Source organism: Myotis davidii, unplaced genomic scaffold (genome assembly GCF_000327345.1).
Source record: "Myotis davidii unplaced genomic scaffold, ASM32734v1 scaffold663, whole genome shotgun sequence".
NCBI classification, from domain to species: Eukaryota; Metazoa; Chordata; class Mammalia; order Chiroptera; family Vespertilionidae; genus Myotis; species Myotis davidii.
The window spans coordinates 5,850,874-5,862,911 of record NW_006295816.1 but is presented as its reverse complement, the minus strand read 5'-3'; the positions used below and the strand labels follow the sequence as shown (position 1 = coordinate 5,862,911).

The 12,038-nt window shown below is 54.4% G+C and overlaps 1 protein-coding gene across 3 annotated transcripts in view; it reads left to right on the top strand.

Moving 5' to 3' along the window:
• Window positions 1-11,421, top strand: part of FAM198A (family with sequence similarity 198 member A) — a 27,007-nt gene extending 15,586 nt beyond the window's left edge. For 2 of the 3 annotated variants that reach the window (XM_006770495.2, XM_015568367.1), the window contains exons 2-5: window positions 2,116-3,369; window positions 9,165-9,287; window positions 9,934-10,037; window positions 10,657-11,421. In XM_006770495.2, the coding sequence (XP_006770558.1) occupies window positions 2,116-3,369; window positions 9,165-9,287; window positions 9,934-10,037; window positions 10,657-10,867 (1,692 nt within the window). In that variant the 3' untranslated portion in view covers window positions 10,868-11,421. Of the gene's footprint in view, window positions 1-2,115; window positions 3,370-9,164; window positions 9,288-9,715; window positions 10,038-10,656 lie in introns of those variants that run through there. The other variant, XM_015568368.1, reaches the window with a different exon arrangement.
• Window positions 11,422-12,038: the final 617 nt, after the last annotated feature.

Below are 12,038 nucleotides of genomic sequence, written 5' to 3'. Positions count from 1 at the left end.
CGTATGTCCTTGTGGGGGTGAAAGGAGACGCTCACTGACACGCCGTGAGAAGTTAACGTCAATGAGAAGGAGTGGGGCCCATCACTTCACCCTTCGGGGTCTCCTCTACAGAAACCCTCACCTTTCCCCCCGGAGCTGTGTGGACAGGACCTTCAGTGCCGAGTTCTTGGCTGTAATAAAAATGGGAAACAAGCCCTAACTGGTATGGCTCAGTGGATAGAGCGTCGGCCTGCGGACTGAAGGGTCCCAGGTTCGATTCCAGTCAAGGGCATGTACCTTGGTTGCGGGCACATCCCCAGTGTGGAATGTGCAGGAGGCAGCTGAATCGATGTTTCTCTCTCATCGATGTTTCTAACTCTCTATCCCTCTCCCTTCCTCTCTGTAAAAAATCAATAAAATATATTTAAAAAAATCTTTTTTTTTTAAAAAAAGGGAAACCATCTAAAGACCCTTCCTGTAGAGCAGCGGTTCTCAACCTGTGGGTCGAGACTCCTTTGGGGGTTGAACGACCTTTTCACAGGGGTCACCTAAGACCATCGGAAAACACATATATAATTACATATTGTTTTTGTGATTAATCACTATGCTTTAATGATGTTCAATTTGTAACAATGAAAATACATCCTGCATATCAGATATTTACATGACGATTCATAACAGTAGCAAAATTACAGTTATGAAGTAGCAACGAAAATAATTTTATGGTTGGGGGTCACCACAACATGAGGAACTGTATTAAAGGGTCGCGGCACTAGGAAGGTTGAGAACTGCTGCTGTAGAGGAATGGGTAAAGGACTGTGGCACAGTACCCCCTGGGAACCATTGTGTAGCAGTTAAGTAACTTTACATTGAAAAAGGTAGAGATGGAAACCACCTCAGGACATGTTGCCATGTCAACCAAAGCAAGTTGTGGAGTAACTGCCTCCTTCATTTATTTATTTTTAATTGATTTCAGAGAGGATGGGAGAGGGAGAGAGACAGAAACAGCAATGATAAGGGAGAATCATTGATCAGCTGCCTCCTGCACACTCCCTACTAGGGATCGAACCTGCAACCAGGGCAAGTGCCCTGACCGGGAATCCTGGCTCCTAGGCTGACACTCAACCGCTGAGCCACACCGGCTGGGCTAGTCACCCCCTTTATGCTAAAAGTAATTACCACCTGTAGTAGACTGAGAAATTGGTACAGCCACTTTGGGAGACAGCATGGAGGTTTCTCAACGTATTAAAAATAGAACTGCCTTCTGTCTTAAGTTGAATAGCTAATAAGATGAATAAATTCTGACTTCAACACAGTGGCTCAAACTGCTCTTGGCAGCCCTGCTCCCATGGGTCCTGGAGGCTCCCCAGCTCCTTCCTTCTGGTGACTCCAGGGTGCCCAAGCATTAGAGTCACCTGGAGAGCTTGTAAAAACGCAGATTTCTGGGCCCCAGCTTTGATCCAGTAGTTCTGGGTTGGGGCCTGTGAATTTGCCTTTCTGACAAGTTCCCAGGTGATGCTGATGGTGATGGTCCCGGGACCACGTGTTGAAAATCACTGCCCCAGGGCGTGTCCTTGCCAACAGGTGCAGAGCTGGTGGCTGGCAGCCAACGTCCTTTTGAGCAAGAAGGGCAAGGACTCCTGCCATGGGCAAGGACTTAGTCACGTGGCCACCCCTGGCTGCAGGGAGGCTGGGCGGAGTCATCCGTAGCTGAGTAGATCTGTGCCCCTGGGAGAGGGAAGAGTGTGTTTGGGGGAACCAGAGGCCTGCAGAGTGGCCCTGGGACTCCCGTGGAGATCAGGAGAGGGCCGGCACTCAGCGGTGGGGACAGACGTGGGAGAGACCCTTATGTGCCTGGTGACCAGTGTCATATGGAGGTTTATTCAAGGGGGAAGCCCATGTCTGCCTGCAGGCATTGCCAAGGCTGCCCTGGACGCAGACAAGCCAAGCTTTGAAGCAGGAGTGCTGGCCGAGGTGCCCACCTCTCTGGAAGGCGGTTGGATGCCACTCGCCTGGGCTCCGTGCCTTTCCCTCTCAGGGATCCAGGATGGGCCTCCCTTCCGCCGCCCCATTGCATTGTGGGTTGGGCTGATGTTATCCCAGGTCTCAAACTTTCTTTTCTACCCCACCTCCCAGGCACCTTGGGTCCGGAGGAAGCTGCGGGGCAAGAGGCGGCTGGTCATGGCCTCCTGCCTCCTGATGACGCTGTCTGTGCTGGCTGTCACCCGTTTCCCCGCTCAGCCTCAGGCCACCATGGAGCCCCAGAGCGTCACCGGCACCCCTGGCCCCCACGCCCCGCAGGCGCTGAGCTCTCGCTGGAGGCAGTGGACAAGGAACCTGCGATTCTGGAGAGGCTGGGCCCTGCCCACGAGCCCCGTCCCGGTGTGTGCTGAGGGGCAAGGCCACCGAGGGCGAGTGGACAGCAGCAGGTCCCCAGGAGGGGACAGCGGGCATGTCCGGAGGGTCAAGAGGGAACTTGCTTTGGCATCTCTCGGAGATTTGAGACTCAGGACCCCGCGTCTTGTGCCCCTGAGGGAGGATGAGGTCAGGAGTCCAGGAGTCAAAGACCTGCGACCCCCTTGGGAAGACGGTCCCATCCGGGAGGCACAGAGTGACACAAGCGCCCTGGTCAGCCCCATCACAGGGCACCAGAGAGCGGCTGCTGGACCGACCCTGCGGCCCCATCCAGGGAGAGGCAGGGATCTGCCAGAAGCTGGGAGCAGAGCCTTGACTGGTGGGCAGCAAGCAGGGAATCCCAGCCCAGCCACGGGGACTCGTCGGTGGCCTGGCTCCGTCGGGGAGCTGCAGGGATCCATGTGGTGTGCCCCCGAGCCCCCTGGGCTGTTGACCGGCTCAGGGACCGACGGCCTGGTGCCCCCATGGTTCACAGAACATGACGTGCAGATCCTCCGGCTGTTGGCCCAGGGGCAGGTGGTGGGCAAAGCCAGGGTCCCCGGCCACGGGCAGGTGCTGCAGGTCGGCTTCTCTGCTGAGGGTGCCCTTCCGGACGCGTCTCCTGGGCTCAGCGGACTCTGCTCCCAGGGACTCTGCGGCCTGATCAAGAGGCCCGGGGACCTGTCCGAGGTCCTGTCCTTCCACGTGGACCGCGTGCTGGGGCTGCACCGGAGCCTGCCGGCGGTGGCCCGGCGCTTCCACAGCCCCCTGCTGCCCTACCGCTACACGGACGGTGGCGCCAGGCCCGTCATCTGGTGGGCACCTGACGTGCAGCACCTGGGTGACCCTGACAACGACCAGAACTCTCTGGCCCTGGGCTGGCTGCAGTACCAGGCCCTGCTGGCACGTGGCTGCAGCGAGCCAGACCAGGCGCCCTGCCTGGGCATCCACCATGCTGAGTGGGCACGCCTGGCTCTCTTCGACTTCCTGCTCCAGGTATGTGGGGCCGGGCTGAGCCCCGGAGGGCAGCAGAAGTGGGGATGGATGGTGACACTCCCCCCAGTCTTGTCTTTTGAGCACCAGGCACCCGTTCTTGTTATTTTCCAGCCTCTGGGCTTATTCATCCAGTTCCGAGTGCTGGAGTAGCGAGTGCCAGCTCAGGAGAGCTGATGGTTCATATTTTTAGTTTTGTGAGCTGGTTGTGAAACACAGGCATTTAAAAATTTTAATTATAAAGAAGAAAACAAAACAAAAAAGGGAAAAAATTAAATTATATAACCTAACAATGATCAGCAACCCATTACTTCCTAATTCTTTCACCACATTTTCGCTGTTATCTGTGCTCTTGAGGCTGTTTGCGTCTGTCTGGGAAATACTGTGTAGCGGTGGCTCGTCTTCTGTCAGCTCCCCTGTCAGTCGTGTTGGCAGCTCGGATTGGCCAAGGTGGGGCTGTTGTCACCGTGAGAGTCAGCACATGTTGCATATGGGCCCCCTCCTCCCGGGGAGTTAAACATTTACCAGCACACGACTGTTTATAGCGTTATATCCTTGACTCGGCAAGGATCAACATGGCTGTGTAACTAAAAAATGAGAGAGAGAGTGAGAGAGAGAGAGAGAGAGAGAGAGAGAGAGAGGAGAAAGAAATGGACGATACAGGTCAAGCCTGGGAGAGAGAGAGAGAGAGAGAAGAGAGAGAAATGGACGATACAGGTCAAGCCTGAAGACTGAAGAGCGAAGGAAGCCACAGGGCAGCTGAGGTCCCTGTTGTGCCAGCCAGCAGGTAACCTGGAGTTTCTGGGGAACAGGCTGGAGTTTCTGGGGACCCCCAGTCAGAGCACAGGGGTAGCTGAGGGACTGTAGGCATCAGCTATTTCCTGTCTGGTCTGGGGTCGCTCTGTGGTGCATATTCCGTGTGTTTCTCAGGGTTGCCTACCGGGTGCCCGCAGTGGTCGTTGCTGTGTCTCGTCCCCTGCTTGGGTTTTGGGATTGGCTCACAGATAAACTGCTTTCACTTGAATCCTCGTCTCGGTCTATCCCAGATGACAACACTGACCTGTGAGGTTTCTGCACAGGAGATCCTTTGGGAAATGTACTTAAGACGGTGCCTGGTGGAGGCACACGCTCAAGAATGAGCAGGCACTGCCCCGGACACTGGTCAGGAATTAACTCATCTACTCTTTATGACAAGCTATGAGTGAGACACTACTCTGTTAAAGGGGAGAAATTGAGGCCCGGAGCAGTGAAGTTACTGGTCCAAGGTCACGGCTGGAGGAGCAGAGACGCAGCCTGGACGGTCTGACTCCAGAGCTCACCTCTCAATGAGCATCACTAGTCACCTCGCCGTGACCGAGGGCAGGAAGAGGGGACCTTCGCAGGGATGCCCTGGAGCTTGGGGCACCTCCGCGCAAAGCCTCGGTCCAGCTGATGTGCACACGGCAGCTTTCTGCTCCACACAGAGGCCCTCTGTCTGTGCCCTGGGGTTGCGGTGTGGGACCTCCCTCAGCCAAGTCCCAGCCGCCCTGGGGTTGCGGTGTGGGACCTCCCTCAGCTGCCAAGGCCTGCTGTGGGGATGCAAGTCCCCGACGCCAAAGCACACACAGGTTGGGTGTGTGGTCAGAAGCGACTCGGCTGGCCTCATGCCACCTTTTCCCTGGTCTGCTGAAGACTGGTCCAGTCCAATCCTCCTCTCTGGCTGATGCCACCTTCCTAGAAACCACTGGCACGTGGAGAGAGGCAGGGCTGTGGGTTTCCCAGCACAGGAACTGGAGGCTCCTTCTGACCGGGAGTTGGGAACGGACTCCACATACAGCCCACTTTGTGGTGTGCTTGCTCCTTTGTTTTGTTTGATCCAGTATAAACCCTTATTTTTCTCTGTGTGTGTATCGCAGCATACCGTTTACCTGGACACAATACACAAGAACTGTGCACATACACATTCCTTATACCCCCACAAGTCCTATGCTTTTCACATCCCACATAGCGTTCTGAATTAGTGACTGTAGAGATAATGCTGCGTAACAAAACCCGCCCACACTCAACAGCTTAACACACCAGCTCTCCGTGTCTTGCTCCAGGGTCTGTGGGTCAGTGGGGCTTAGTTGAACTTGGTCCAACTGTGGGTGGGCTCAGGACTGCTCTTGACTTCTCATTCTGGAGCCCAGGCTGCAGGAGCAGTACCACCTGGGCAACAGGGAAGGGAGCAAGCCAAAGAGCTCAACCAAACTGCAGGAGCACATGTAAGGCCTCTACTCATACTCCTTTGGCCAAAGCGCGTGAATGGCCAAGCCCATTGTCAGGGAAGGGAAGCACACTGCCCAGAGCTGAAGGCGGAGAGGAAAAAATATTTGTTGGACAATCACCAAATCAGTCACAACATCTCAAACAAATGCACACTTATCCATGCACCTTATAAGCTCACATGTGCTATCGCCACACACCCACACATACAATCCATAGGGTGCCAGATGCTGCTATGCAGAAATTTTTAAAATTTGTCTATTATTGAGCTGTTCTTTTATGACTTCTAGGTTCATATATTATATTTCAAACTAGAGGCCTGATGCACGAAATTCATGCAAGGGCCTTGGCCCCAGCCCTCGCCGGCCGTCGCTGCAGCTGGGGGCCTCTGCTGCCTCTGCTTCAGCCCCCGCCTACTGTGGCTTTGTCCAGAAGGAAGGACGTCTGGAAGGACTTCTGGTCTACTTAGCATATTACGCTTTTATTATTATAGACTAGAGGCCTGGTGCACAAAATTCATGCATGGGGGGTTTCCCTCAGCCCAGCCTGCACCCTCTCTAATCTGGGACCCCTCAGGGGATGTCTGACTGCCATCCCTGTGGGATTGGACCTAAACTGGCAGTCAGACATCCCTCTCACAATCCGGGACTGCTGGCTCCTAACCGCTCACCTGCCTGCCAGCCTGATCCCCCTAACTGCTCTCCCCTGCCAGCCTGATCACCCCTAACTGCCTCTGCCTTGGCCCCCACCACCATGGCTTTGTCTGGAAGGACGTCTGGTCTAATTAGCATATTACCCTTTTATTAGTATAGATAGAAGCCTGGGGCACGGGTAGGGGCCGGCTGGTCTGCCCTGAAGGGGGTCCTGGATCAGGGTTGGGGTCCCCTTGCGGGGCAGGGCTGGTCTGGGCAAGGGGCCACTGGAGTTTTACAGGCTGGCCATGCCCCCATTGGGGTGAGGGTCCCTGCTGGGGGCAGGGTGGGCCTGGGCAAGGGACTGATGACTGCAGGCTGGCCACACCCCCGTCAGGGTGAGGGTCCCCGCTGGGGGACATGGCTGGCCTGGGTGAGGGGCTGAGGGCCATTTGGGAGCGGTTTGCAGGCTGGCCAAGCCCCCAGTTTTGTCTGGAAGGACGTCCAGAAGGTCTCCTCGTCTAATTAGCATACTACTCTTTTATTAGTATAGATGGCCATCCTCACTTTCAGGCTGTTTTGAAAGTTCTCCCATGTGTTTTCATATATCTTTGATCCATCTGGAAGTTATTTGGAGCAAGAGATAAGGTACAAAAGAGTGATTTCCCCCCCTCAAATGGCAACCCAAATGTCCCAGCACCATTTGCTGAATAATCCATCTTCCCCCCATCTGCAATGTTGCCAGTTTCCATATGTATGTAGGTCTATTTCTGGACTCTTCTGTTCCAGTAAAGGGTCTATTTATATGCCAGAATCACACTGTTTTAATTACTGTGCTTCATAATTTATGTTGCTAACTAACAGGGTGTGGTCTTTCTCATTGCTCTTTCTTAGAATTTCCCCCATATTCTTGCATACTATTCTCATGAAACTTATGAGTCAGCTTGTTACTTCCTTCTCCTCCCCAAGTCCTTTTGGGATTTTATTGGAATCAAATTAAGTTTGTGTGAACTAAGACAGAAATAATTTACACCCTAAAATGTAGAGTCTTCCAGCCAAGAGTAGGATGTGTCTCTCCCTTTCTTCACGCTCCCGAAGGCATCAGTTTCCTTCAGCTGGGTCCTTGCTTTCATGTTCAGTTATTCCTGGGTATTTCGTCCTCTGTGGCCATTGAAAACAGGACCTTTCTCCTCCTTTATAGGATCTGGCCCGTAGCTCTTGGTCTGTGTAGAGGCTGTTATTTCTGTGTATTAGTTTGGTTACTGGCCACCTGCTAACTTCATTTGCTTTGTCCTTGGCTTTCCGAGTTCACCATCATTTCATCTGTAATGAATAGCTTCTAATCACCTTTCTTTCTCCTACCTCATGCCGTTGCTGGTGCCTCCAGAGCAATGGCAAATATTAATGGCATGATGACTGCGACCTGTTTCTGCAGACTTGGGCCAGCTCTACAGTTTCTGCTGAGGCGGAGTCATCTTATAATGGATGAGGGTTGGGGCTGGGGGGAGGGATGGGCCACCAGGGACAGCCAGCGGTTCTTCTGGAATCCACCAGACCCAGGTCAGGCCCTGGCTGAGGAACCAGTCCCGGCCTAGGAGCCTGGTGGGTCAGTTAGAGGACGTGGCCACCCCTCGTGCCTGTGCTGGGCTCCCTCCAGGCCACACCTCCTCCACAGCTGGGGCTGGTATCCCTCCTGGAAGACTGCAGTGTGTTGTCCTGTCCAGATGTCCTGTTTGGAGACCACAGAGCCAGGCCTCCCCCTGATGCCTTCTGGTGATGGCACCCTGGGCAGGGAGGTGGCGTGATGGGCAGGCTTTTTGTGATCACAGTCCTCATGTGAAGCCCCCTCTAGATCTTTCCTGCTGCCAGCCAGCAATATACTTCATCCGTTCATTCTTTCACCCCCAGACTTCGGCTAAGTCCCTGGCTGGGCTGCACGAGTGCTGGGTGCTGGGATCAGCTTGAACCACACCTACACTTTTGCTATCAGCTGATGCCAGAAACAGGTGCCTGCCACATTCTAACTTAGCCATCAAAGCCTGGTCTAGACTCCACCACTTGCACACTGTGGGACCATCCCACATTACCCAACCCCCGTGACTCAGTTTCCCCATCCTTGAAATGGGAATAATAACAGACCGACCTCCTGGCTGCTGGGAGGGGTTAGTGGTGTGCAAAGCACGAAGAGTGGGACGTGGCACAGAGTAAGGGCTTTACAACGGCTTAAGTTCAATTAAACAAAAACTTCAGTTCACATCATGATTATGCAACATTGGAAGGTTGGTCAGAAAATCAGAATAGCGAAGGCTTTTTTTGTTGTTTTTGGGGTTTTTTTTTCTTTTGGTAGCACCTCATTTTTCAAAAAAGGGAGGAAAGAATCAAATCCTGAAGGGCTGTGGACATGACATGAAATTTGAACTTGGTTTTGTTGGCTGCTAGTCTGCTGTTATTTAACGGAGTTTCTCTTAAGTGGGAAAAAATAACCAGATGGTGTGGCTCAATAATCAAACTGGTGACTGGGCCCCTTCCTGCTAGACACTAAATGGGCGAAGATTTGGGGAAGCCAGCGATACACGTGTCACACAGGCCAGGATTCCTTGTAGCTTTCTTGGGAAGTAAACACTGCAGCAAGTTGAAGGCCTGGAGTCATGTGTGGCCTCCCAAGGGGACGCGTTCAGCATAAGACCCGAGACCTCAGGCCCGAGCGCAGGAGCAGCTGTGGATGAAGCGGTGGGTACGGCTGGAATCCCCACTGGCCTGAGCTTAGTGTGCAGGGCGGGCCACCGGCCAGAGGGGCAGGGCAGAGGCCCCGTTAGGAGCTGGAGGCCAGCTGCAGAGCCACTGAGGACTGCCCCCAGCGTGTGACTCGGGGACCGGGCCTGGGTGCTGTGCCACCCGCCCTCAGGATGGGTGTCCCCACAGGTCCATGACCGCCTGGATCGCTACTGCTGTGGCTTTGAGCCTGAGCCCTCAGAGCCCTGTGTGGAAGAGGGGCTCCGGGAGAAATGCACAAACCCGGGCGAGCTGCGGCTGGTCCACATCCTGGTATGTCCCTCGTCTCCTGGACTCCGGTCTTCCTGTCTCCTTCCGCAGATGCTGTTAGTGAGGTTCTGGGATCGTGTGGTCCAGGGGTTCCCAATCCTGTTCCTTTTAGTAGCAGAATCCTTTGAATAACACGTAAAACTGGGCACAGGTATTGGGGTGGTGGTGAGCTGTGTGTGTGAGCCTATACCTGTGCCGTACAACCTGCAGTCCTGCCGGGCAGCTTACCTCTGCACCTGCCCCGTTCTCCCCCAAGCTCCTCACCCCTCTGGCCACCAGAGCAGGACTCAGTCCCCCTGCCTTGCAGTTCCAGAGGATGGCGCTGTGGCCCGGCCCAGGTTTGAACCAGCAAGCTATTTGTTAGCAATGGGACCTAGTGCAAATTACAACTTCTCTGTGCCTGGTTCTCACACTAGTGGCCCCCTTCTCAGGTTGCTGGGAGGGCTCACTGAGATGATGCCTGGAAGCACTGAGCAGTGTCAGCACGGTCAGCTGACTGCTCAGCACCTGGGGACCATCTGGCAAGTAGCAGGTGGACGGTGGGACTGACAGCTCAGGGCCCCCAAGCCGCTTCACCCTGACACAGTCCCTGGGCGCCAGCTAGGCTGCACCCTCCCCCACCTCTGTCTCTGCCCATCTTCTCCCTGAGGTCCGGAGCAGCGATCCATCTCGTCTGGTCTACATCGATAACGCCGCCCACCTCCAGCACCCTGAGGACAGGCTGAACTTCCGGCTGCTGGAGGGCATAGATGGGTGAGGGTCAAAGGGGGTGGGTGGAGGTTCAGGGACTGAGGCTTGATGGCCCTGCTGGAGACCATGGGACCTTCAGTCGGGGCTCTGGAGAAGTCCATAGTCTGCCTTCAGACGAAAGCTGTTAGATCTGAGCCTGGGGAGGGCTGTGGGGACCTGGGAGAGCTGAGAGGTGTCAGCCAGCGGGCCCTTCCACTCCTGCACGGAGTGCCCGCCCCCAGGATCCAGAGAGCTCCTGGCCCACAGGACGTCACTGCCCTGCTGGGGTCGAGGCAGGCTAGCCCTTCCTTGCCCTCGATGGGCGGGGGCAGCCTGGCAGCCTGGCAGCCCGTCTCCCTGCTCAGTCCTGGCATTTGCCAAGCAGAGCAGCAGGCATGGTCCCCGGAAGGACAGCGAGGACTGGCCTGGCTCCTCTGTGACATGGGGCCCTCTGAAAGCTCCCTCCCTGCCTGCTCGCGCCGCTCAGCGGTGGGAGAGCCCCTGGTGACCAGCACCCAGGGGCGGCCCTTGGGAGCGGGGTTCCGGGTGGTGCAAGTTCTGGTCTTGGGCTTCACCTCGCTGGAAACGCCGAGGTCACGTTTGCTTTTCCTTTCTCTTCTGACCTTCGGGCACTTTCGTCCAGGTTCCCCGAGTCCGTCGTGAAGGTGCTCCGGTCAGGGTGTCTACAGAATATGCTGCTCAAGTCGCTGCAGGTGGACCCGGTGTTCTGGGAAAGCCACGGCGGGCGGCGGGGCCTGCGGCAGGTTCTCCAGACCCTGGAGCGGCGAGGACAGGTCCTTCTGGGACACATCCGGGAGCACAACCTGACAGTCTTCAGGGACGAGGACCCGTGAACCCCACGCTGCCCGGTGGGGGCTCTCGCCTCGCTGGTGGGGGGCTCACAGCGGGACCTGATTGGTCGAGCACCTGTGCTGATGGCCACACGTCCTTGGGCCCGCCCACCTTGAAGACAAATGGAAAGAGCCAGAGCCAGAAGGGCAGCACGGATGCCACGGGCCATGCCACCTGCTTGGAAGCGGTAGGGGTGTTGGGTTTTCAATCTCACTGCATTCTCTTCTGCCTGCTCAGCAATGGTTATGTACTTCCTTGCACCAATAAAGACATTCAAGAATGTTCTATGAACTGTTCCATATGCTGTCAAATGATGCATCCCACATGCATATGCAGAGCTGGACAAGTGTGTGTCTGTATGAATGTATGAGTGTGTGTAGATGTGTGTAAGTATATGTGGCATGTGTACATGTCTGCACACATATATGAGATAAAAGGTCTTCATGGAATTATACTCATTGCTTGGAACTGCTTGGGCTGAAAGTCAACTCAGGTCTAAGAAATGAAACACTAAGCCCTGGCTGGTTTGGCTCAGTGGATAGAGTGTTGGCCTGTGGACTGAAGGGTCTTGGGTTCGATTCCAGCCAGGGGGCGCATGCCCAGGTTGTGGGTTCCATCCCCCAGGGGCGCATGCCCAGTGTTGCGTGCTGGAGGCTGCCAATCAATGATTCTCATCATTGACATTTCTATTTCTCTCTCCCTCTACCTTCCTCTCTGAAATCATTACAAATGTATTTTTTTAAAAAAGATAGCTACTTCTGTAAAAAAATAAATAAATAAAAACATTAAAAAAATGAAACACTAAGCATTTTATCTTTATAGGCATTAGATGTTCAATTCTTACTCAGTTATGTTTTTTTTTAATATATTTTATTGATTTTTTACAGAGAGGAAGGGAGAGGGATAGAGAGCCAGAAACATCGATGAGAGAGAAACACCGACCAGCTGCCTCCTGCACACCCCCCACCGGGGATGTGCCCGCAACCAGGCACATGCCCTTGACCGGAATCGAACCCGGGACCCCTGAGTCCGCAGGCCGACGCTCAATCCACTGAGCCAAACCGGTTTGGCAATTCTTATTCAGTTATGTTTTTGGTTTAAGGATTATAAAAGTAATACATGCCCACCAAAACCAGATTCATAACCAATAGAAGCACATAAGATAAAACAGGA